This window comes from Myotis daubentonii, chromosome 1, assembly GCF_963259705.1.
Source record: "Myotis daubentonii chromosome 1, mMyoDau2.1, whole genome shotgun sequence".
NCBI classification, from domain to species: Eukaryota; Metazoa; Chordata; class Mammalia; order Chiroptera; family Vespertilionidae; genus Myotis; species Myotis daubentonii.
In genome coordinates this window covers 231,505,501-231,529,101 of record NC_081840.1, presented here as the reverse complement: position 1 = coordinate 231,529,101, position 23,601 = coordinate 231,505,501, and the positions used below count along the sequence as shown (strand labels likewise).

At 64.7% G+C, this 23,601-nt stretch overlaps 1 protein-coding gene across 2 annotated transcripts in view; it reads right to left on the bottom strand.

Moving 5' to 3' along the window:
- Window positions 1–15,299, bottom strand: part of SORCS2 (sortilin related VPS10 domain containing receptor 2) — a 227,484-nt gene extending 212,185 nt beyond the window's left edge. Inside the window, exon 1 of one of the 2 annotated variants that reach the window (XR_009450089.1) lies at window positions 14,679–15,299. Coding sequence is in view for 1 of the 2 variants with exons in the window: in XM_059676365.1 (XP_059532348.1) it covers window positions 14,679–15,149 (471 nt within the window). In the remaining variant the exon portion in view is untranslated. The remainder of the gene's footprint in view (window positions 1–14,678) is intronic. The other variant, XM_059676365.1, reaches the window with a different exon arrangement.
- Window positions 15,300–23,601: the final 8,302 nt, after the last annotated feature.

Below are 23,601 nucleotides of genomic sequence, written 5' to 3'. Positions count from 1 at the left end.
GAGTGTGGGTGGCGCCCCCACCGGAGCACTGAGTCTGGGTTTCTGCTGAATCTTGTGAATTCAGGGCCAGGAGGATCTAAGGTATTTCCAGAAAGTCACCTGAAGGAGCAGCAAAGTCTTGCTCTGCCTGGGACTCGCCCAGGCCCTGCTTGGCTTCAGGAATTAGGGAAACGGGCCTCGCCCCTTTGGCTCTGCAGCGCCTGCACCCCCAGCTCCTTCCCGCAGGGATTTCCCGGCCGCTCTGCAGCGCCTGGGACCGGGGTGAGGATGCTGAGCTGACGCGGCAGGCCTGGACCCAGTGCTGCACCCCCAACAGCAGCCGGAGAGGGTGGCCCCGCCACCTCCCGTCCCGCAGCCTCGGTCTCCGGCTGCCACAGGGCGGCCTCCCAGCAGAGCTGCCACCACCTGGCCACAGGGCACCCGGCCCTCGGCTCCCACAGCCTCAGCCCACTTCCTGCAACACTGAGCCACGCGCTGGGCGGCCAGAGGGCTGGTGTCCTAAACCAGCACCTTCGGCGGAACTAGTCCTGAGATCCGCCCCACAAGCCTCTGGCTGCCTCAGCCCCGGGAGCGCAGCGCGCCCTAGTTCACGTGGACGCCGAGTGTCACCGCCAGTGGGGCGCGGAGGCACGGGGGCCTGGGAGGGGTGGCCGCTGGGGCCGGGCTGCCCCTGCCTGCACGCGGGGCGTCTGCCCTGGGAACTCCTCAATCCCCCCAATCCCCGGCCCACCACGCGGTTCTCGGAGGTGGCGGCAGGTTAGCCGCCCCCAGGGTCCCGGCCAGTCCCACCAGGGTCCCTGGGCCCCACCTCCGGCAGCAGAGATGGACCCTCGGTCTCTGGGACTTCGGCACCGGGCAGTCACACGCGGCACCTCAAACTCGACATGGCCCTGCAGTCTGACATGTCCCTGCCTTCGGGTCACCACCATTTCTCACACACACACACACACACACACGCACACGCATGCACACATACACGCACACACAGAATCACGGGCAAAAAGATAACCAGAAGCAAACAGCAGAATGTAATCAAGGGCATAACCAGGAGGCGGGGGTGGAGAACCGGAGGCCACAGCTAAGGAGGTGGCCGGGAGACTTTGTGGAGGAGTCCCCCAAGTGAGAAGGAATTGGGGGACACAGGCTCTGAGACGGGGGGCGGGGGGTCCAGCAGGTCCCAGCCGCTGAGTGAGCTGGCACAGCAGAAGGCAGAGGCAGGGGACAGGGGGGGTGGAGCGGGAGGACCGGGTGATGAGCCGCAGGGGGACTTGGCATTCTACCCCGAATGCATGCACAGGAGCCCAGGGTGTGTCTGCCGCCATGAACCTGGGCGGGGGTATCTGGTTAGAGACGCGGCTCTTCCTAGCACGCACGTCCCCAGTATTAAAGGGCTGCTTCCTGGACCCTCGACATCAGCTCCCCGCTGGCCTCAGAGTCTTGCACATGCGCACAGGATGGAACCAGCCTTCGGTCACAGACAGCACAGGCTCAAGCGTCCTAAATCCCCCACCTCGCCTCCCTCCCGAGCACCGAGCAGAGGCGGAGGGAAGGATGTGCACCGTGTTCAGCGGGCGCAGCGTTTCAAACGCCCTTCGTCTCCTGGGAGGGAATGATTTCGGGGGGCAGGGGCGGCGAAGCTAATGACCATAGTTAGTATCTATGGAAAGCTGAGCCCCCAAAAACTTCAGGGTAAAAAGCCTCGTGTGATTTCTCAGTAATTAACAGTGGGGTCCCCGCCGCGGCAAAAATAGGCCCCACCTGCAAGTCATTTCCTTTCTGGCCACCGCGCCTTCCTGGGGCCACGAGAGGAGGCGCCGGATCCGCGTACAGAGCGCGTGGGAGGGGCCGGCCGACCTGGAGGCCAAGTGCAATCAGGAGCACAGACCCTCCTTGTTGAGTTTAACTGTTTAATCCACCGCCCATCTCAGCCAAGTCCGAGGCTCACACGCCTCCCAGATGGACTTCTGCTCCGGGCGGCACCCTCCCAGCTCCGGCGGCCAGCGGCTCGGCCCACCTGGCGGTCACGCACAGGCACGCGGGGAAGCGGCCTGGGGTGGGGGCGTGGTGACCTGCTGGCGTCACTCGGCTAACAGTGGGGGGCAGGCCTGGGAGCCTGTCACCATGACCCCCACTCAGCACAGCTGACCCTTCTCCCGGGCTCTCAACCATCCCCCAAACCGCTCAACCATGGCCGTCCCAGGACAGCAGGCATCCACTCGAGACCCCAGCAGCGCCGTGAGCCCCGCGGCCCCGCCAAGGTCCTCGCGGCTCCCGCCCGCCCTCCGAGCCTCCTCGCGGCTTCTCTTCCTGCCGGTCATTTACCCGGGGGCATCCTTCCTTCTCTACTTACCCCGTGTCCCCACACAGACCCGCACACGACAAAATAGTAAGTAACCTGGCGGCAGAGGCCCGGGCGCAGGCACCTGGCAGTCACACACACCCCGGCCCCACCCCGGGGCCGCCTCCCATTCCAGATGCTCCATAAATATCTGCGCCGAATTTCGCCTCCCGGCGGATTGAAACCTTCATCCTCAGTAAGAGCGCGTAGGCTCGGAGCTCGTGGGAAAGGCTGTGGGTGCCATGGGGACCCCACGCTGGTCGAGACGCAGGAAGGACGGAAGGCCCGATGTCAGGCTAAGGGGCTACATGTGCTTGTCCCAGGGGAGACGTGTGCGGGGTGTCAACGTGGGAGCAAGAGCAGGGAGGCCGGGGGTAGGAGGCCGGGCCGGAAGGTTCCAGGCCAGAGCGAGAAGGGGAGGGAGGGGCCGAGAGCAGTGGTCAGGGCTGCGGTACCCAGGCCAGGGGGAGGCTGGTGAGAGGCGAGGCTGGCAGCGTGGTGACAACTGCCCCCAAAGATGCCCGCATCCCAGTGCCTGCAGCCCGAGCACGTATCACCTTGAAGGGACCTCGCAGCGGGGAGGCCCTGTGAGGGTGGAGCAGAGCTCGGGGTGATGCAGCGAGAGCCAAGGAATGTGGGCGCCCCTAGAAGCTGAAAAGGAGACAGACCCTCCCCCGGCCCCCACCGGAGCCTCCAGAGGCTGCAGCCCTGCCCCACCCCCACTCTGCTTAGCCAGCGCACCGACCCCCAGAGCTGTAAGAGATGCATCTGTGTGGTCTCCAGCCGCCACGGGAGCCACGACAGGAGGCGTGGCCTCGGGGAAGGGCTGCAGCGAGGACGCCCCATCGCCCCGCCAGGTGTACCAGCCCCGGGCTGGGGCAGAGGTCACCTCTCACACAGACCCGGCAAGCAACCTCTCCTCTCCCCTGCTTGCCAGTGTCTGCCATTGGACGGAGCAACGCGCCCCACCCCCCACCCCCCGCAGTCCTCGGCACCACCCCAGCCTCCGGGAGGTTCATGAGTGGAACAGACTCGCAGCCCAGACACCCCACCCGCAAAGACGGGCCTCCTCCCCGTCCATCCCGGCGGCCCCTCCCCGGGCACTGGCTGCAGCACCGTCTTCTTTCCGGGAAACGCCACTCCCTGCTGCCCTCGCCATTCTCCGCAGCGACCAGACACCCTGGAATGTGCCGTCTGGGGAAGGGGTGAGCCTCCCGTCGCTGGAGGGAATCCCAGGGGGACGGGGGGCGGGCAGGGGGGGGACCGCGAAGCACCCTAGGAACTCAGAGACCCTGTGAGTCTCTGGCGGGACTACCCCCCGGAGATGCGCTCACACAGCAGTGCCCACGTGGCATGCGGAAGGAGCCGCCTCCCCCCGACAGCTGTCCCCTGGCAGAGGGGCTGTGAGCGGAGGCTGGCTCCCCGCCCGGGAGACAAGAAGAGGCCCGTCTGTGACTCACCTGCTCCCGCGAGTCCTGCCAGACGGCAAGGCTGGGGCTGGAGGCGGAGGCACCAAAACAACGCGGCGTCCTGGCAGAGGGAGCCCACCCCCAGGGCTCCCTGCACGACCTCGCGGCTCAGGGTCAGAGAGAGAGAAACCACCGGGAGCCGCTCCAGCCACTCCAGCCCGGGAGCTGCCAGCCAGGGCTGCGCGGGAGGCTCCATTCACCGCCTGGCCAGTGAGGCTCAGTGGCTGAGCATCGACCTATGCACCAGGAGATCACGGTTCAATTCCATCAGGGCACATGCCCAGGTTGCGGGCTGGATCCCTGACCACCAGCTCACGAGAACCCTGGCTCCCCTCACCCCGCCTGCCCGACCCGTCACCCCTCCCAGCTGGTGGAGGGTCCCGCCCAGGATCCTGGGAGGGAATCTGCTGCAGAAGGAACAGACGCCCACTCCACACCCTCTCTGAACCGTCCTGGGGGCCGACAAGCCTGGGCCCAGCCCCGCGGGCGTCATGAGCTCCGGGGCTCGCGGGTGAGGGGCACCTGGCACCCGATCCTCCCTGAAACCACTGGGCGCCCAGGAGCAGGAAACAGCGGCCTGGAGACGCTCCCACTCACGGATGGTGCCTGCGTGTCAGCCAGGGGCCCGGCCCGGCCGGCGTGGCTCCGTGGCTGAGCACCGACCTAGGAACCAGGAGGTCACAGTTCAATTCCCGGTCAGGGCACAGGCCCGGGCTGCAGGCTCAGTCCCCGGTGTGGGGCGTGCAGGAGGCAGCTGATCCATGATTCTCTCATCATTGATGTTTCTCTCTCTCTCCCTCCCTTCCTCTCTGAAGTAAATAAAAGTGTATTTAAGAAAAAAAGAAAGAAAAGCAACTTCTGACCGGCAGGGACTGCAGTCTTCCCGACTGAGAAGCTGCCCCCACCCCCCAATTCCTGAGTTTGAGAGCCTGGGGGACAGGCTGAGCTCGCCGGGGCCACACCTTCCCTGGCTCCATCCTGACCTGGGAGGGCAGGGGCAGGCCTGCGAGCCTCCAGGGCTGAGGAAACTGAGGCGCAGCAGGGCCGGGAGCAGCCCAGCGGAATCCCCCCAACCTCCAGGAGCCGGGCCCTCTCGCCAGGTGGACACAGCACCCCAGGGCGCGAGCGGGGCCCCAGGGGGGCGTGGGGGTGCCGGGGTGAGGGCAGGCTGCCACCCCCAGCCACCGCCTCCAGAGCCTGGCTCCGGTCTCATCACCCGAAGGAAACGCTGATGTGACTGTGAAGACATTCGCCGCACAGAGCCAAGGTGACAGGCAAGGCCACGTTCGGGGCTCCCCGGCGGGGGGGGGGGGGGGGGGGCGGGTGTTAGACCTGCGACTCCCCTGGGAGGAGGAACAGAGTGAGTGACGCCCCCAGACCCCGCCGCCCCCCCCTCCGTGCTCAGCCCTCAGCGCGGTTATCTTTGTGGGAAAGCTCAGCAGAACCGTCTCCTCTGAGCTGTGTTTTGTTTTTATAAGTGAGGCTGGGGCCAGGGCTGCATTTTAAAAGCCTCTGCGTCACCTTGAAACGTGTTTCTCACGGCTGAGCGCCCCGGCGCCCTCGAAGGCACCCCCGCAGAGGCCTGGCTGCGGGAGGGGAGCGGGGACACCGAGGCCTGGCTGCCCGGGCATCACGGTGGGTCCCCAGCGTCTGAACCGAGGGCAGCCTCGCGACGGGCGGAAGCAGACCTCGCCGTCAGTCTCTTTGGCGGGTGGGCGGGATAATTAGGGCTCCGAACAGCAGGCAGTGGCACAGGGAGCCCCAGCCGGCACCCACCGTCCGGTGACCTACCCCTACCGTCCCACCTGGGTCTTTCCAACGTCCTGGCAGGAAGGGAAGTGGGCGGGGCCTCTGAGCTCCCCCAGCCCCGCAGGACCAGGATCCCCTCCCACTGGACTCCCCTGATACGTTTACTGGGCACCTGCTAAGCACCAGGCTTGGGGCCAGCAGAGACCAGACAGACACCCCACCTTCCTGGACTCCATACCCTCAGGGGCCTTGGGGACCACGGAGGTGCTCAGGGAGCCAGGACATGGGGGGCTGGGGTGTCGGGAAAGAGAAACCATCCCCACGGGTCTGTCTGTCTCCCCTCCTGTCCACGGCCACAGCCACTGGCGTTACCGTTATTTCTACCCACGTGACTCCGCCTGCTGCTGGCTCCGGGCGCGTCAGTAAAGAAATTCCTCTTAAAACCTGGGAACTTCACGGCCACAGGCCTGGCTGCCCTGTCATCCTATGCATTTTGTTTTATGCTCATTATGAAGGCTACATCCTGACGAAGTCCCGCGGGCTTCTCCAGCCTTGGGTGGGGGGCTCTGTGGCACCGAGAGAGCAGGACCCCTGTGCCAGGCTGGGGGTCCTTGGAGCCGGGCCCACCTCGCGTCACAGACAAAGAACCAACCGACACAGGAACCAAGTCAACACCGGGCGCCCACCCACCCAACGGCCAGAGGACGAGTCCGAACGAGGCTCCGATCGATGGCTTAGGTGGTTCTGAGTGAACAGACCGCGGGGAGCGGGACCGCGCAGTGAGAACAACGGCTCACCCGGTCAGCGGGCAGCCGATGGGAGAGGTGCCCAGGAGCAGCAGGAGGCCAAGCGCTTGGACTTGAAAGGCAAACTGCCCCCCTCAGGGAAGGCAGGGCTTGGGGGGCTTCCTCCTGCTCCACCTGGGCCAGCTCCCAACTGACCGGCCAGGCTCCCAACTGACCGGCCAGGCTCCCAACTGACCACCAGGCTCCCAACTGACCGGCCAGGCTCCCAACTGACCGGCCAGGCTCCCGACTGACCGGCCAGGCTCCCAACTGACCACCAGGCTCCCAACTGACCGGCCAGGCTCCCAACTGACCACCAGGCTCCCGACTGACCGGCCAGGCTCCCGACTGACCGGCCAGGCTCCCAGTGACCGGCCAGGCTCCCGACTGACCGGCCAGGCTCCCAACTGACCGGCCAGGCTCCCGACTGACCGGCCAGGCTCCCGACTGACCGGCCAGGCTCCCAACTGACCACCAGGCTCCCGACTGACCGGCCAGGCTCCCGACTGACCGGCCAGGCTCCCGACTGACCGGCCAGGCTCCCAGTGACCGGCCAGGCTCCCGACTGACCGGCCAGGCTCCCGACTGACCGGCCAGGCTCCCAATGACCGGCCAGGCTCCCAACTGACCGGCCAGGCTCCCAACTGACCGCCGGGCTCCCAACTGACCACCAGGCTCCCGACTGACCGGTGAGGCTCCCAACTGACCGGCGAGACTCCCTACCCGCCAGGCGCCCGACCCGCCCGCCTGTTTCTGGTTCCCGGCCTCCTGGGCTCTGAAGGACAGCCCCTCCCTTGGGTCACACGCGGCAGAATCCAGGTGTTAGAAGAAAACAGAAACAGAAGTGGCTCCTCGTCCGGTCTCACACTGGCCCTCGGTAGGCGGGAGACCACTTTTTCTTTTAACGTTTTTATTGGTTTTAAGAGACAGAGGAAGGGAGAGGGATAGAGAGACAGAAACTTCGATGAGAGAGAAACATCCTGGATCGGCTGCCTCCTACACGCACCCCTGCTGGGGATCGAGCCCCCATCCCAGCCCCGTGCCCGCCCTCACTGGGAAGCGCCAAGGTGACCTCTTGGTTCCGGGTCAACGCTCAACCGCTGAGCCACCCCCGCGGGGCCTGCACCACCTTTCACGCCTGGTCTTCCTCCTCCGAGCCCACGGCGGTGGGTTTCTTTGGGGGTGGCAACCCTGCAGCTCACCGGCAAGCGGCGAAGCTCAAGGCAGACACAGTGAGTTCTGCGTGGCTAAGACCTCGGGCTCCATCAGAAAATGAACACGGGCCGCAGTCACAGGCCCAGCCGCCTGCTTCCGGCACAGCCCACGGGGCGGAGCGCAGGGACCTGGCCGGTGTTTGGGCATCGAGGCTCCACAATGTCTCACAACGCCGAGGGGCGGGGGCAGCCACGTGGCCACGGACGGAGGGAGGGATGGACGGACAGCAAACATCTGGCCCCCCGAAGGACATCTGGCACATGCCACAGCTGGGATGAACCCTGAGGACACTCCGCTCAGTGAGATAAGCCGACGCAACGGGACAGACCCTGGAGGATCCGCTGATGTGCGGGCCCTAGAGGAGTCACCTTCGTAAAGACGGAAAGTAGACGGTGGGCGCGGAGGGCGGCGGGGGCTGGCGGAGGGGATGCGAGTGAGTGTGTGCTGGGGACAGAGTGTCAGTTTGGGACGACAGGAAGCTCTGGAGATTGTGGTGGTCACGGCTGCGACAGTGTGAATTTTCCTAATGCACCGGACCTGGGCACCTAACTATGGAAACTCAGGTTACTGGTGTTTTCCCACAATTAAGAACAATAAAGAAGAAGTATAAACCCGGCCAGCGGGGCCCAGTGGTTGAGCGCTGACCTATGAACCAGGAGGTCCCGGTTCAATTCCCCGTCAGGGCACAGGCCCGGGTTGTGGGCTCGATCCCGTGTGGGGCGTGCAGGAGGCAGCCGATCCATGATTCTCATCACTGATGTTTCTCTCTCCCTCTCCCTTCCTCTCCGAGATCAGTAAAAAATATATTCTAAAAAAAACAAAAAAGTATAAAAAAATCTCTTGCGCTACAAAACGCGCGCTGGGCTCCGAGTGCGGGAACTCGCAGCGCGGCGCGGGCCGCTCGGTGGCTCAGGCGCCCCGGGTGCAGGAACGTGCCTGTCTGGGAAGACAAGAGCCGCCTCCACTTTGCAGGGCTGTTTCCAGAGCTGACTGGGGTGAGGAGTGACGTGCGGGCTCAGCAGGGGGCGCGTGAACGCCCCGTGGCGACCGCCGGGGTCAGGGCACCACGCGTGGAAATGCCGAGACCTGCTATTGTGAGAGAAAGTGGCGCCAGAGGCCGGAGCCTCGAGGGGACCCTGGCAAACGCCACCTCCGGCTGAGCCTGGGAGATGCTATCGCTGCGACGGACGCTTCAGAAACACGCAGGCGCAGGCCTCGCCAACACCCTCTGAGGTGAAACGGATGCGAATAGCGCCGCCCCCCGTCCCCCTCTCTCCCCCCCACCTGCCCCCAACAGTGGCCTTGGGAGCTGGGCCCTGCTTGGGCCCTGCAGGAGCTGGGCAAGCACCGCGTTGCAAGAAATTATCTGCTTTTGCATGAAAATGACTGAGGAAGGAGAGTGCTGTTATTTTGAGATCTTCAAGCTGGTGTGAGAAGAAACTAATTAAATGATTGTCATTTTCTGTGCAAACACAGGAGCTGGCTGCCACTGAAATGCAAAATAGAGGGAACTTCTCTAACCTCAAAAGAACATCGGAGCTGACATTTTCTCAGCTCTCCGGTGAGCGCTCACATGCAAGGGCCCCATGAAATTTCTAAAATGGCAAACGGGGCTCAGTGGGACACAGAGGGAGAGCATGCCCTGTGTTCTGGGAGGTGCCCCGACCGTGGCTTAAGCAGAGGCGATGCTCCTGCTGCCCCTGGCGGGCTACCCGCTCGCAGCCACCGTCTGGCCGGAGCGTGTGTGTGTGTGTGTGTGTGTGTGTGTGTGTGTGTGTGTGTGTGTGTGTGTATACGCGCGAGTCCGCAGTTTACAAGCCCTGGGGCAGTTCACATTCACGCCGGAAGCCAAGTTCACACCCACAGGAGGCTTTCAAAGGGCCCCGCCCCCCCCTGCAGCCAGAGCAGGCTGGACAGATCCGGAGGCCCTGCTGTCCCCAGGGCAGAGCCAGGGTGCCACACGGGGGGGGGGGGGGGGCGGGGGCCCTGGACGGCTCCTCAGGTCGCCAGCGCCCCTCGCACTCCATGACGCTCCCAGGCGCCCCGGGACTGGGAGGGGAGGGCGACACGGGCGCTTGCCAGGATCTCTAAGTAACTGGCTCTCTGGAGGCTGAGAGAGGGGACGGCTACACGGAGCAGGCACAGGGACGCACGGAGCAGGCACAGGGACGCACGGAGCAGGCACAGGGACGCACGGAGCAGGCACAGGGACGCACGGAGCAGGCACAGGGACACACGGAGCAGGCACAGGGACGCACGGAGCAGGCACAGGGACGCTCGGGCCTGCCCAGCTCACTCCGTGGCTCCCCCGCTTCACGCCCTGACCTCGGCCTCGGGACGCTCCGCGGCCGCTGACAAATTATAATAAAGTAAAATTTAAATAACGGCCGTGCTTTCGAAGGGCCGTGCGCCGGCCGCACTCCACCCCGAAGGGGCGCGTGGGAGAACGGCGCTAATTCATGGCCTCTTTAAAACACTCCCAGGAGCCCTCGCGCAGCCACAAATTAAACAGGCGCTTTATTAAAGCAAAGGGAGATTTGTGCAATGTGGGCAGGAACTTTATTAATGGGGCTGTCTTCACGCCCCGGAGCCAGGCTTCCTGACGGATGGCCGGGTCCTCTCTCTGCCCAGCGCGCTGCAGGTTCTCCCTCCCCCTCGGCCTTCGTCCTCTCACCACCCCACCTCCTGCTCAGCCGACTCTACCATGGGTCGTCACCTCCTCCAGGAAGTCCTCCCTGACTTCCCTGGTGCAGAATCGCAGGGCGCCGGATAGTCTATCTAGACCAGTGGCCCTTTAAATACAGTTCCTCATGTGGTGACCCAACCATAAAATTATTTTCGTTGCTACTCCATCACTGTCATGTTGCTACTGTGATGAATCGTCATGTAAATATCTGATATGCAGGACGGTCTCAGGCGACCCCTGTGAAAGGGTCGTTTGACCGCCAAAGGGGTCGCGACCCGCAGGCTGAGAACCGCTGGTCTAGACCCGGTGTCTCACCAGGACAGGGGCTTCGCTCTCACTGTACCCCCAGCACCTCACGCCCTCTAGAAAGCAGCTGGTTTGAGGGCTAGCTTGAGGCCTCTTCTCACCTGTCCTGTCCTCACTGCAGACTCGGGCCTCTCTCCTCTCCCTCCGCACCCCCCGGCCCCGGCCCAGGCATCACCCCCTCTCTGAGCATCCACAGGTCTTGCTCCACGGCCCCGCCCTCGCCAGCCGGGGTCCTGGGCAGATGCCTCCTCGCCTCTCTGGGCCTCGGTGCCCACACCCCGGCCGCAGCCCTGGAGCCTCATTAGGCGCCAATCACCACCACCCGCGCGTCCACCCTCACTCCAGCCGCAGGTTCAGCCAGTAGGAGCTGCCGTCAACTCGAGGCTCCTGGCTGTCCGTGGCCACCCTCCTCCCCACCGGACCCCTCTGAGCTCCGCGTGCTAAGCTCGGGGGTGCGGAGGTAACTGAGCCGCCTCCCCGCTGCTATGGGCCAACGGTGCCCCCATGATAACCATACGCTCAGTCCTAACCCCAGGCCTCAGAATGGGGCTGTTCAGAGACAGAACTGAGGCAACGTGAGGTCATCGCGACGGGCCTGGTCCAACAGGACTGGTGTCCTTATTAGTAAAGGCGATGAGGACACGGACACACAGGGACGACCCGTGAGGACACAGGGAGGAGACGGCCGTCGGCACGCCAAGGAGAGGCCTTGGGAGGAGCCGCCCCCGGCACCTGGTCCTGGGTCCCAGCCTCTGGGCGGGGGTTGGGGGGTGCACTTCTGCTGTAGCCCACGGTCTATGGCACTTGGCGTTGGTGGCCCTCGGGGCTGGTCACCGGCAGGCGTCATGCCCCTGCTCACCTTCAGGGCTCCGCGCTCCCGATCGGCGCTCTGGCTCTCCAGGTTCCCCAGACCCCGGAGAAGAGGCCTCGGATAATCAGCTCGGAATCATCTCCGCTCACAGCCCCCTCGACCTCCCAGCCCTGTGGACGCAGCGCCGGGCAGATGCGGGCAGTGAGGTGGGGGGAGGCTGGTCTCCTGATGAGCAGCCACAAAGCCGAGCCATGGGCCTGGCTGCACGGCTGCAAGCTCACTTTCAAGTCCATCAAAGCTCTAGTGCCCTCAGGGGGTGCCCGCAGGTGAGCTGTATTTAAAATAAGCATAACCGCCCTGGCCGGTGGGTCGGCGGATAGATAGAGCGTCGGCCAGCAGACTGAAGGGTCCCGGGTTCGATTCCCAGTCAGGGCACATGCACGGGTTGCGGGCTCGATCCCCAGTGGGGAGCGTGCAGGAGGCGGCCGATCAGTGACTCTCTCTCCGTCTCCCTTCCTCTCTGAAATCAATAAAAACTATTTTAAAATAAGTAAATAAATAAATAATAAAATAAAATAAGCATAATAAGACGTGATTTCCCAGAAACAGTTAAATTGGGACGGGCCCAGCAGTCTCACTGGGGTAGCTGGAGGCCACGACCCCAGAGGCAGGGACCAGCGCTCTCTCCACCTTCCAGTCACCTCTCCGCCCCAGGGCAGCTCAGGACACAGCCCCGGAGCCCTGCACCAGCCACTCCATCCATCAAAGGCCGCTGGCGGCTTCCATGAAACATCCATTTCACAGTAACACTCTGTTCCTACAGCTAAACGCGGGCACAAAGGCAGCGTCCGCTTCCCAGCGAGTCCCTCCCACGCCTCCCGGAGGGGGCGCTGCCTCGGAGGGAAGCGCAGGGGTTCCCGCCGCCGCCTCGCGGCCTTTGGCGGGGGGGGGGGGGGGGGGGGGGAGGGGGGCCTTGGCGGGTGCTCTAAGCACCATCTGAGAAAGTCTATCCCTCCCACCAAATGCCTGTTAACATTTTGGAAAAGGACGGACGTGGTCAGGCAAACCCCGTCCCGGCTCCGGGAGCCGTCTGCGCCGGGAGCCGTCTGCGGAGCGAGCTCCCCGGGGCTCGGGGCCTGGCCAAGCGGGGACAGGACATTTAGGAGATTCTGTCAGCACACTGGCCTCAAGTGCGTGTCCTGCGGGTGGTAGCTTTGGGCGCCGGTGCTTTCAAGCGAGGTGACACCAAGTGGGGAGCCCAGGCCTTAGGCCGGTGGCTGCGGCGGAGAAGGGGGGAGAGGGCATCGTGGGCCGGGAAACACGGAGAAACAATGGTTAGGAAAATGGTTGCACATGCTCGTTCCAGCTCCCGGCCCTGCTGTCCCCCAGCTGAGACCCACAGCATCACTTCTCCCCGAGCCACAGATGGCGGGCCCTGGCCCTTCAGGGGAACTTCCCAGTACCCCTGTACCCCAGCCCACTGGCCCCAGCCCCTCCTCACTCTCTCCAGGGAAGCCACCAGCCTCGGGCTCCCTGCTGAGAATGGGCAGGGCTGGGGAGGGGGGCAGGGGGGGCGCTAGGTGACGGGGAGTCCTGAGGCACTGGGCCCACCGCGGGGCTGGGTCTGCACCCCTCGGTGTCTCTCTCTCTTCCCTCTCTCACCCCCCTTCCCTTCATGAAGCTAAAGTGGCGAAGGGACTGCAGGAAGCCGCTGGGCCCACACTGGGGGGGTTGGGGGGGGCTTGGCTGAGCATCTGGCCCCACAGCACGGCCTCCAGGTCTATTTGTCCTTTTGAGTCACTGGCCTGGTTACCTCTCACTCAGGAAATTACAGCCCAGCACGCAGCACGGCTGGTCCTCCAGCCCTGGGCGAGCAAAGGGCTGGGCCCGCTGCACAGCCGGCCGGTGACTCCTCTCAAGATGCAGGTGGGGAGGGGGTGCCTGCTCCCCTCCGTGAAGCACCCCCTCAGCACCCGCTGCCCCTGCTGCCCGGTGGACCCAGGAAGTCAGCTCCGCACCCCCTCCCAGGGGTTCTAGTCAAACACCAGAGACTGGGGGTCCGCGCAGGCAGCCCCGGCAGGTGGCGGGGGGGGGGGGCAGAACCCGGCCCTCAAGCAGCCAGGCCCATCAGGTGCCCCCAACATGCTCATCCGCCGCCCCCAGCAGAGCCCTCACCAAGGGGGAGGGGGAAGTGCCACCTAGCTGGGGTTAGAGCCCTTTCCTGGAGAGAGAAGCACCCAGGCAGGTGCCCCCCCCAGAGCACGCAGGGGTCCCACCCTGGGCAGCCTCCTCAGAACTTTGGGGAGCAGTGGTCAAGGATGAGAGTTGGGAGTCAGCCACTGGGGAGACCCCATGAACAGCAGTGGGCAGAGATTGCCACGTCCCCTCCCCATACAACCAGCCATACACAAACACACGTGCACACGCACACGCACACACAAACGTGCACACGCACACACAAACGTGCACATGCACACGCACACACACGCACACACACGAAAACAGCTGCCACCTCCCGGCACCACCCCCTCTTCACACTGTAATGACCCCCAGGGCTGCCTGGAGGGGACTCCAGAGTGACCGTCGGCTCCCGGGGGGAGGGGAGAATACAAGGGGATCCCCAAGTCCTGAGGCGCAACTCCAAAAAGGATGGGGAACCTCTGCGCTGGTGGGGGAGGCACAGGGGACCCCAGCAGGAGTGGCCGTGGGGAAGGAGTGAAGGGGTGTCTGCTGAACTTCCAGAGGGAGGCGGCCACCGTGGCAGGGCCCACAGCGGGGGGCGGGGTGGAGGGGAGTTTGCAGACGCAGGTACAGAGCAAGGGGGGCACCAGCTCAGTGGGTACCCAGGTCCCTGGGCATCCAAATGCATCCCACGGCCAGACCTCAAGGTAGCCGTGGGTCACACGAGGGTAACCGGGGAGAGGGGTGGCCCCAGAATCGGGCGCCAAGCTGACCAGGAAAGCCCGGGAGCCCACAGAGTGCCCTGAGCAGGTCCCAGGCTGACCAGGCGGAGGAGGTGCTGGAGCCAAATCCCAGAACGCGCCTCTGAGCGGGGAGGTGGAGGCTGACGGCTACGGAGGCGCAACACCGAGTTGGGGGATACCCTACGGACCCGGGGGCGCCCCGCGGGGGCCCCGGATCCCAGGAATCTGCGGCAATGCGCCCCCTCTCCCCAAGTAACCGGTGGCCGGAGGCCAGCAGGGGAGCCTCCGATCGCGTCCCCAAGTAGCAGGAACGCCCAGGTGACCGCCGGGCGGCCCGGAAGTGGGGGGCTCCAAGGTGTCGGGGCGGGGACCCCGGGCGCGCAGAGGTCACTTACGCTGCTGTTCTCGCCCGTCCAGTGCACCATCGCCTGGTTGTGCGTCGCGTCTCCCTTGAGCACGAACGACGAGCTGGTGAGCGAGACTTGCGCCCGCGAAGTCGCTCCGGTTCCCGGCGCCGCCCGCACCCAGCGCCCCTGGCCCGCGGCGGGGGCTCGGTCCTCGCCGGGACCGGGAGCGGGACGCGGGTCGCCGCGCTCCGGCCCGTCTTCGCCGCCACCGGGCAGGGCTCGCCCCGCGAGAGGGCCCGACGGGGACCGGGTCAGCTGGACGGGGGGACCCCGGCGCCCAGGCTCGGGGGAGCGCCCCGCCGCCCCGCAGGCGGCCGGCGGCAGCGGCAGCAACAGCAGCAGCAGCAGGAGCGGCCGGGAGCGCGGGGAGCGGGGCAGCGGCGGCGGCGCCTCGGGTCTTGGAGCTCCGGCGGCCGGGCCGGGGCCCCTCGGGGTGCGCGGGGGCCCCCGGGGAGCCATGGGCGCAGAGGGGTGGCGGCGGGGCGGCTCGGACAAGGGAGACCGCTGCCGCGAGAGCCGAGGGCACGGGGGAGCGCGAGCGAGAAGCAGAGAAAGGAGCGGGGCGGGGAGGGCGCGGGAGGAGGGACTCGCCGCTCCCCGCCGCCTGCGCGCAGCCGAGGGCGCACCGCCACCTGCCGGCCGGCCCCGCGCCCGCCGAGCGAGCGCCTGGAGCTGCGGGCCGCCGGGTCCGGGGGCGCCGCCCCGCCCGCAAGGCCCCCGAGCCCGGCCCGCTCCTCCCGCCCCCGCCCCTCCTCCTCCCCTTCCTCCCGCTGGTCCTGCGCGCCCGGGGCCGCTGAGGGCCAGGCGCTGGGGTACAGGCGGGAGGCCAGCCAGTGGCCAGACCCTGGAGCTGACAGTGGAGGGAGCCAGACCACACCCAGATGGGCAGGTTATAGGTAAAACAACCTCGGACCCCGGACTGGGGCACAGTGTGGGGTGGCGGAGGGAATTCTGCGGCCTCGGAGGAGCTGAAGGTGGAGGCCGCCTTCCGGGCGGTGGGAGGCGCTGCAAAGGCCCGGGGGCTGCCGCGAGCCCGCTCCTTTGGCAGCTCCTGTGGCTTCGGCTTCGGCTCCGAGACTTGCAGCGGCTTTAAGTCCCAACTCCAGGGGCCAAGGGGCAGCCCTGGGCATAAGGACAGACACTGGGTAGAGGGAGTGTCCAGAGGGAGAGGGTGGGGAGCAGGGTCTCACCCAGGGCCGAGCACCCCCCCCCCATGGTCACCCCGCCTTTAGACAGATTCCAGTGCAATCTCCCAGGCACCCACCTGTGCCCTTGGCCTCAGAGGAAATACAGGAGCCAGAGCTCTGCCTCTGCCCGGCCAGGGGCCACCCTGCCCCATCCCCCCGCCACCCCCTCCCCCAGCATCTGAGCTTTAAAAACCCTCAGGGTCCGCGTCCCTGTCACACCAGCCTCCCAGCTGCGGCCCTGCTCCAGAGAGAGTGGGAGCCTGGGGGGGGGGGGGCGGCGGGGAGGCGGAGAGCTTGGCCTGGAACATTGGGAGAGAGAGAGTGGGGGTTCCCTGGGACCGGCAAACACCTGAAGACCCGGGCCCTCTCCCCAACCCCCCTCCGCAGAAGTCACATCCAGGGCTCCTGCCGCACCCAGTGCTGTGGTGGGGCAGGCAGGGCGGGCGGAGCGGGCGGGGTTGGCCAGGTGTGTCTGAGGGCGGCCTCCCTTGGAATGCACTCTCCCCAGCGTCAGGTTCCTGCCCTGCCGGCTCTAAATCCGCGGCTCAGGAGAGGGGAGGGGGCGGCAGCTGTGGGGACACCTGGCGGGCACCTGGAGCAGAGGTCAGGAAGGGGTCAGTGCAGGGCTGCATGGCGGGGAGCTAGAGAGGGGCTGGCTGCAGACAAGCAGACCTCGGCTGGCGGCTGGCGGCACAGGCTGTCCCAGCAGACAAATCCGCCACAGGCCGCGCCCTCTCCCCAGCTGGGAAACCGCTAAGGTCTCCTCCGGGCGTTGGTTTTGTGGTGATGAAGGAAGGCTCGGGAAAACGTGACAGTGACAAGTTACTGAGCACCTACTGTGCGCGGGGCGCTTTCCTAGGGGCTGGGTGCGTCCTGGAAAGGAAGCCGGGCCTCTGCTCTTGAGGGGCTGGGGACAGGGCGTCGTAGCTCATTCCCACGACAGGCTCGGGGTAGGTGCGACTGTCCCGGTTTTACAGCCGAGGAAACAGACCAGGCAGGTGAGTGCCCAAAGCCACCTGCCAGGCCCGTCCCAGGCCGGAGTCCAGCCCTGTTTTCTGGCCCCCAGGTGGCTCTCTTTCCTCCCATCCCCCACCCCGGACCCCGTGCCTGTCCTCTGAGGGTCGGGCCAGCCCTGCAGGAGACACACACATGGCCACCACCCCAGGCTCAGCCTGAGGCCACAGCGTCAGTGACCGGGCTGAGGTCCCCGACAAACGGGAGGCCAGGCCTGGGATGCAGGTGGTTACACCGCACAGGCGCTCAGTGGGCGGGACTGCTTGTCCTTCTCTGAATGCGAAGCTCAAAGGCCGGTGACCCCAGACCACTCAGCTCCCGAACGCCGCTGGGCACGGGGCAGAGTGACGAAGGAGACGGACGGGTTCCCTGTGCTCGGGAGGCACCTGCCCCCGTGTGGACGGCAGCTCCTGACAGACTCACTTCACAGAGCGCTGAGCCCCCGGGAGCAGCCACGCCCGGGGCCTAGTCGGGCAGAACTGGGGAAGCGAGGACTGGCTCTAAGGATCCTTTCCTCCCTGGCATGTCGCTGTCACGGGGTTGAGGCCCGACTTCCCTCCCTAGGATAGATCCAGGCCGCAGGCGTATTTCCGCCCCAGGCCCAGGGAAGCAGCAAAACCAGACAGGTGACGCCCACAGCTGCCTCCGCATTGACTAATGCCCCCCTGCCCTGAAGAGCACCTGGAGGGCTGGTGGGTGTTCTATTGAGACCCTCCCCTGGCACCTCCCCGCAGACTCCCACCTGCAACAGAGCAATGAGCACCCTCAGCACAGAGGACCCCGCTGTGGGCTCTCCCTTCTGGGAGCACGCGCTCGCCCTTCCCTTCCCCTCCTGCCCCACAGGCACGTCCCCTAAACTCCAAGGGACCCCCGAGACCTGCAGCCAGGGGAGCACTGGGCTGTGCCAAGGCCGGAGGCTGAGCTGTGAGTCCCACAGATGCTGGGTGGGGTGGGGTGGCCCTGCCGGGAGGTCCCCCCCCACCAGCAGGTCACCCCCCGCCCCCAGCAAGCACACTGCATTCCCACAGGCCTGCGTTTCCAACGCTGTCACCTGGCCGCTCGATTGCTGTGTGCTCTGGGTTGGGAAGCGCCACTGAGGCTGCTGTCCTTCTCCGAGGGACCATGGCAGTTGCACATCAAGGACTGAAAAGTTCTGCAACTTAAAAGCCAGGTTGCCTTTCATTGATTCCATTTCCCCCCAACTTTCTGACCCAGTGGTTCCTCCTGCTGCCAACAGCAGTAACACCTGGTGAGCACGGCGACTGTGGAGAGGTGCTGAGTGGGTGGCAGAGTTCATTCCACCTGAGCTGGCAGCCTCGGCAGAGAATCACGCAGGGAGGTGGCAGGGAGTGGCAAATGGCCAGGACATGCAGGACAGTCAGTGGCTCTGAGGCCCACAGGCTACAGGTGTGTCCCTTCTGAGGTCGGGTTCCCAAGAAAAGGAGCAACATGGTCAGAATGGAGTTCAGAAAGTGGATCTAGCAGCACCTGCTTGGGTTTGTGACGATGTATTAGATTATCGGTCGCCAACCCGTGGTCCGCAGTCCACTGGTGGTCCGTGAGTTCCGAAAGGTTGGCGACCACTGGATTAGATGGATCCTCTACACCAGTGGTTCTCAACCTTCTGGCCCTTTAAATACAGTTCCTCATGTGGTGACCCAACCATAAAATTATTTTCGTTGCTACTTCATAACTGTAATGTTGCTACGGTTATGAATCGTAATGTAAATACAGTGGGGCCTTGACTTACGAGTGTCCCGACTAACGAGTTTTTCGAGATACGAGCCGTCTCTCAGCCGATTTTTTGCTTTGAGTTGCGAGGTAAAATTCGGGTTACGAGCCAGCTTCAGATACCCCACCGCTAGTTGGCGCAGCGAATGTCACAGTGAACGCCACAACATCAGCCCAGCATCACGTGTCTCACTCGTTCACTTTTTGATTTGACATACAAGTAATTTGAGTTAGGAGCTCCGTCACGGAACGTATTAAACTCGTAAGTCAAGGCCCCACTGTATCTGATATGCAGGATGGTCTTAGGCGACCCCTGTGAAAGGGTCGTTCGACTGCCAAAGGGGTCGCGACCCACAGGTTGAGAACCACTGCTCTACACCTCTCGATCTCTAGTGCAGGACAGTGTTAAAGGCTGTTTCTGACTAATTGGATCAGGCAAAGACTCAAAGCCTCCAGAGACGCTTCTGCCTACAGACTGATAGGACTCCGACTTGAATTGCCCCCCAATTGTCCCCAGGAGTGGGGAGAGTTTTTTTCTACAGGGTGGGACAGTTGCTTCTGCCTGGAGGCTAACTGTTACTTTTAATCGCTTAAGTGTCCTCAGGGCAAGGTGTTTCCAACAGCCTGTCGACTCTCTTCCCCCAGGCAAGGCAGATGTCTATGTGGGAAAGATGTCCTCCACTGTGTGAGAGAATGACTCAGACCAGGAAACTCGGGGTGTCTGCCTTCTGAGCTCTATCCCCCAAGTCCCCAGTCCTGGGTTCTGCTCTCACAGCTCCAGTCCACCTCACCCTCCCTCTGCCAGAGCACCAGGTGGGTGGCTCCACAGGGAATTTTGTGTGTTGGCCCTTTAAGAGGGTGCCCCAACGTTCAGCTGCCACTCCCTGGCAGACAGCACCCCACTGCTTTTCACAGCTAGATGTTATGCGGGTACCCTTCTCAGTTCTGGTGCTCTCTGCTGGGGGCCCCAGCTTGGGGATTAGACCCCAGAGTTCTCAGTGGCACCCCCCACAGCTGAGATATCTCTCTGGGACTTCAGTGCCGTCTGTGGGTGCCCGGCCAGCCCTTTCGCCCCTCCGCCCCTCCTACCAGTCTCTATGCGTCTCCACCTTCGGTCCTCGGGTATCAGGGTTCTCTCCTGCGAGGTTTCCTTTGATTATTCAGGAAGCCTTTCCGTGTTTCAGTTGTAATTCCAGCTTGTTCCTGGGAGCATGTCCGTGCACATCCTCCTACTCCGCCGCCATTTTTAATCTCTCTCTAGCGGCGTCTGAAATCCGGGTTTGGAAGAGAGACAAGGAGACCAGCAGGGAGGGGGGTGAGCAATGCCCGGCCTGGACAAGAGCAGTGGGGAGGGCTGCAGAGGAGGAGCACAGGAGGGTCCCCAGGCTGACGGGGCAGGGGAGGGAGAGACAGAAGTATCTGGGGACAGAGGCCCTTCCTGGGAGGGGACGCCTGTGACAGAGCAGGTGTTCAGCTCAGGTGTTGCCTGCAGGTGTCCGGGCCTCCTGGACGCAGTACCAAGCTAGGCTGGGCGGTGATGAGCCACCCCGACCCGGGAACCCTGTGTCCACAAGGTCGCTGCAGGTCAGGTGCCCACTCCGCTGGCAGCTCTGCCAGGTCACATGGCAGGAGAGAGGGGAGAACCTCTCTTACCACACTTACACTTACAGGATGTGCTGCAGGGGTCACGCCCAGGGTCACTCCACTGCCCACAGCCCATTGGCCAGCGCCCCGGGTCACGGCCTCCACCTCCCTGCACGGGAGGCTGGCAATGCAGGGCAGGAGGACACGTGGCCAGTCCCCCCCCCCAACCCCCCCGCGGCACGCGGGCAGGGAGGCTCTGCAGCCTTTGGAACTGGCGCCCAGGACAGTGCCAGGGCCGGAGCGGAGACGGGCAGGCTGTTGAGTGCGATCCCAGGGGAATGCAGAAGGAAGAGAGAAAACGGTCACACCACACATTCCTCGCAGGAGGTGTTGCGGAATTCCCGGAGGATGACTCGAGATTGAGTCCAAATCTCTTGTTTTCAAATATCCGATTACTTGTTGTCATGCAGACAAGGCAGGCAGACTCTTTCCTGATTTCTCGGCTTCCAGATGGCTCCTCGCGTGGCACGGGCAACCAAAAGCAGTTGGCAGGGGCTCAGGGACCCGCTGCCTGCCCGCACTCTGCAAGGCCAGGCCTGGCGATGAGATGATGGATCTGTCGGAGAGGCACTCAAACCCTTCCGCTCTAATCAACACTTTGAAAGAACTCACAGGATTCTTGCCTTAAGATTCATTTCAGAAATCAAATTTTTTGGCTACCAAACTACTGAACATGAAACGGATTTTTTTTAATGTAAATGCTTTGCACACTTACATTTTTCTCACAAATAAAATTTGGGTTGAAAATCATGGCTTTAGGGATTTCAGCTCGGAGGGTAATTAAAACTTACTGCTTTCCCCGGGAAGGGCCACCGCCGTGATCCAGGCTGAGGGCGGGTCTCAGGGCCCTTTCCTGAGGCTTGTGTCCCCGAGAATACAAGGGTCACGACCTGGGGCTGTGTCACTCTTTGTCCTCCACTTGTTCTCAGGGCCCAGCACAGTCTGGGCACATAGTAAGCACTTAACAAGTACTGAGGGGGTGGGTGGGTGGATGGATGGATGGGTGGATGGGTGGATGGGTGGATGGGTGGATGGGTGGGTGGATGGGTGGGTGGGTGGGTGGGTGGGTGGATGGGTGGGTGGTTGGGTGGGTGGGTGGATGAGTGAATGGGTGGGTGGGTGGAAATCCCCCGGAAATCAGGCTGCCAAATGATAACTGCCGAAGTGAACAGCTACCCAGCGGAAGGGAAAGAGCACTTGACTGAGAGTGGGGAGAGCCTGGTTCCGTGTCCACGCTGCACTGACCGAGCTTCGAGAACCTGGGAAAACCCCTTCCCACGGGAGCTGCTGTGCTCCCCACTGCTGCGGGGTCTCTGTCGCTGCCGCCTTCCCAGCTTCAGGTCCCCTGAGGAGCCCAGACTTGCCCGCAGCGCTGCCAGGTGGGCGTGCACATCAGCGAGGCAGACTCTGCGACAGCAGTGAGCGCTGGCAAACCTTCTCCAGAACTCACCCAGAACCCGCACGAAGGGACAAACACGACCATTTCCTCAGCCGGGAACCGCCCAAGCGCGCAGCAACCTGAGGTCTCTGCTCGCACCCGCTGAGCTGCTGAAGCACCAGTGGGCACCCAGCACTCAGCCCGGGCAGCCCACCGCCCGTCCCGCGGGGAGCCTGGGGGCCCTGGGGGCAGCCCACCGCCCGTCCCGCAGGGAGCCTGGGGGCCCTGGGGGGCAGCCCACCACCCGTCTCGCAGGGAGCCTGGGGGGCAGCCCACCGCCCGTCCCGCGGGGAGCCTGGGGGCCCTGGGGGTGGCCGCGAGGACCACAGCTGCACTGCCCGGTGAAGGGCGATCACCACCAGGACGGGGGGGGGGGGGGGGGCCCGAGCCCCGCGCGCAGCTCTGTCCGTGGACATGGTCTCCCTGGAGGTTGTGTGGAAGGGCCTTGGCCTCTGGGGATGCCCGAGCCACAGGCTCCCCGCTGCCCCAAAGGCCGGGTGCGTGCGCACAGGAAACAGCCTGGGAGAGGGCCGGCCAGGCAGACCCGAAAACGCCAGGTGCTGACTGCCCCACACACACAGGCCTTCGCCCCGGGACGGGAGGCTTGCTGGCCGGGGATTTAAGGACGGCGAGGGGCTCGCTCTGCGGAGGACGGAGGGAGGGCTGGGCGCACACGCCTGCGAGCGTGGGGATTGTGGATGTCAGCTGTGCCTCCATAACGCTGGTTTTAAACGAGAAAGCGGTGCCCTCTGGCTGCCCACAGTCATCCCTTCGGCCGGCCCCTGCGCGCTTGCCTGCGGGATCCCTGCGGGCCATGGGCGGCCGGCGAAGCGACTGTGAGCCGCTGGCGATGAGCGGAAGGTCGCCATGTCACCGCTTTCCTTCCTTCACCCTCTCCGGCCTGGCAGCGCCTGTGAGGTGAGCACGTCCAGGTCACCCCGTTACAGCCGGGAGAGTGAGGCCCGGGGGCGGTGTGCGTTCAAGGTGACGGGATGGCCGTGGAGCCGGCAGGGCCTCCGCACCACAGAGCAGCCTGGATGCCTCCCCGGGGCTGCCTCTCCCCCCCCCACCCCGCCCCCCCACCCCCTGCCACCCTGACTGCCGCCCCCCCCACAGGGCACACCTTCTCCCCTTGGCCTGATTCCCAGGTGCCGTGGCCCCCGCCCCACCGGGCCCTGAGGCCGGTCTAGGGGGCTGAGGTCTGTAGTGAGTTGGCCTGTGACCCCCAGAAGGATGTGTCCAAGCCCAGCCCCGTGACCTGTGAACGGGACCCTCTCTGGAAACAGCGTCCTGGCAGACGGAAGGAGCCGGTCACAGAGAGGCCTGAGGGCCCAGAGTCACCGAGACGCAGAGCCGGAAGCTGCAAGGGCGGTGCCAGGGGCGGGCGGTGCCAGGGGCAGCGGGGAGAATGGGGTCGAAGGGGGCAGCTCCCCCATTGCCAGAGGAAGGGTCTGGTGGAGACCGGCACACAGCAGAGTGAACTGTGACCTGTGACTACTTAGTGCTCGTGAACCGGACACGTAAACATGCTTCCGTGGACAGCACAGCGCGGGTCCCAGTCCCACGCAGGGTGGGGTCGGCCGCGGAACCTCCAGCACCCGGAGGGACGGACCCCCGGCACCCGGAGGGACGGACCCCCGGCACCCGGAGGGACGGACCCCGGCACCCGGAGGGACGGACCCCCGGCACCCGGAGGGACGGACCCCGGCACCCGGAGGGACGGACCCCGGCACCCAGAGGACAGACCCCCGGCACCCGCGGGACAGACCCCGGCACCGGAGGGACGGACCCCCGGCACCCGGAGGGACGGACCCCCGGCACCCGGAGGGACGGACCCCCGGCACCCGGAGGACAGACCCCCGGCACCCGCAGGAGGGACCCCTGGCACCCGGAGGGA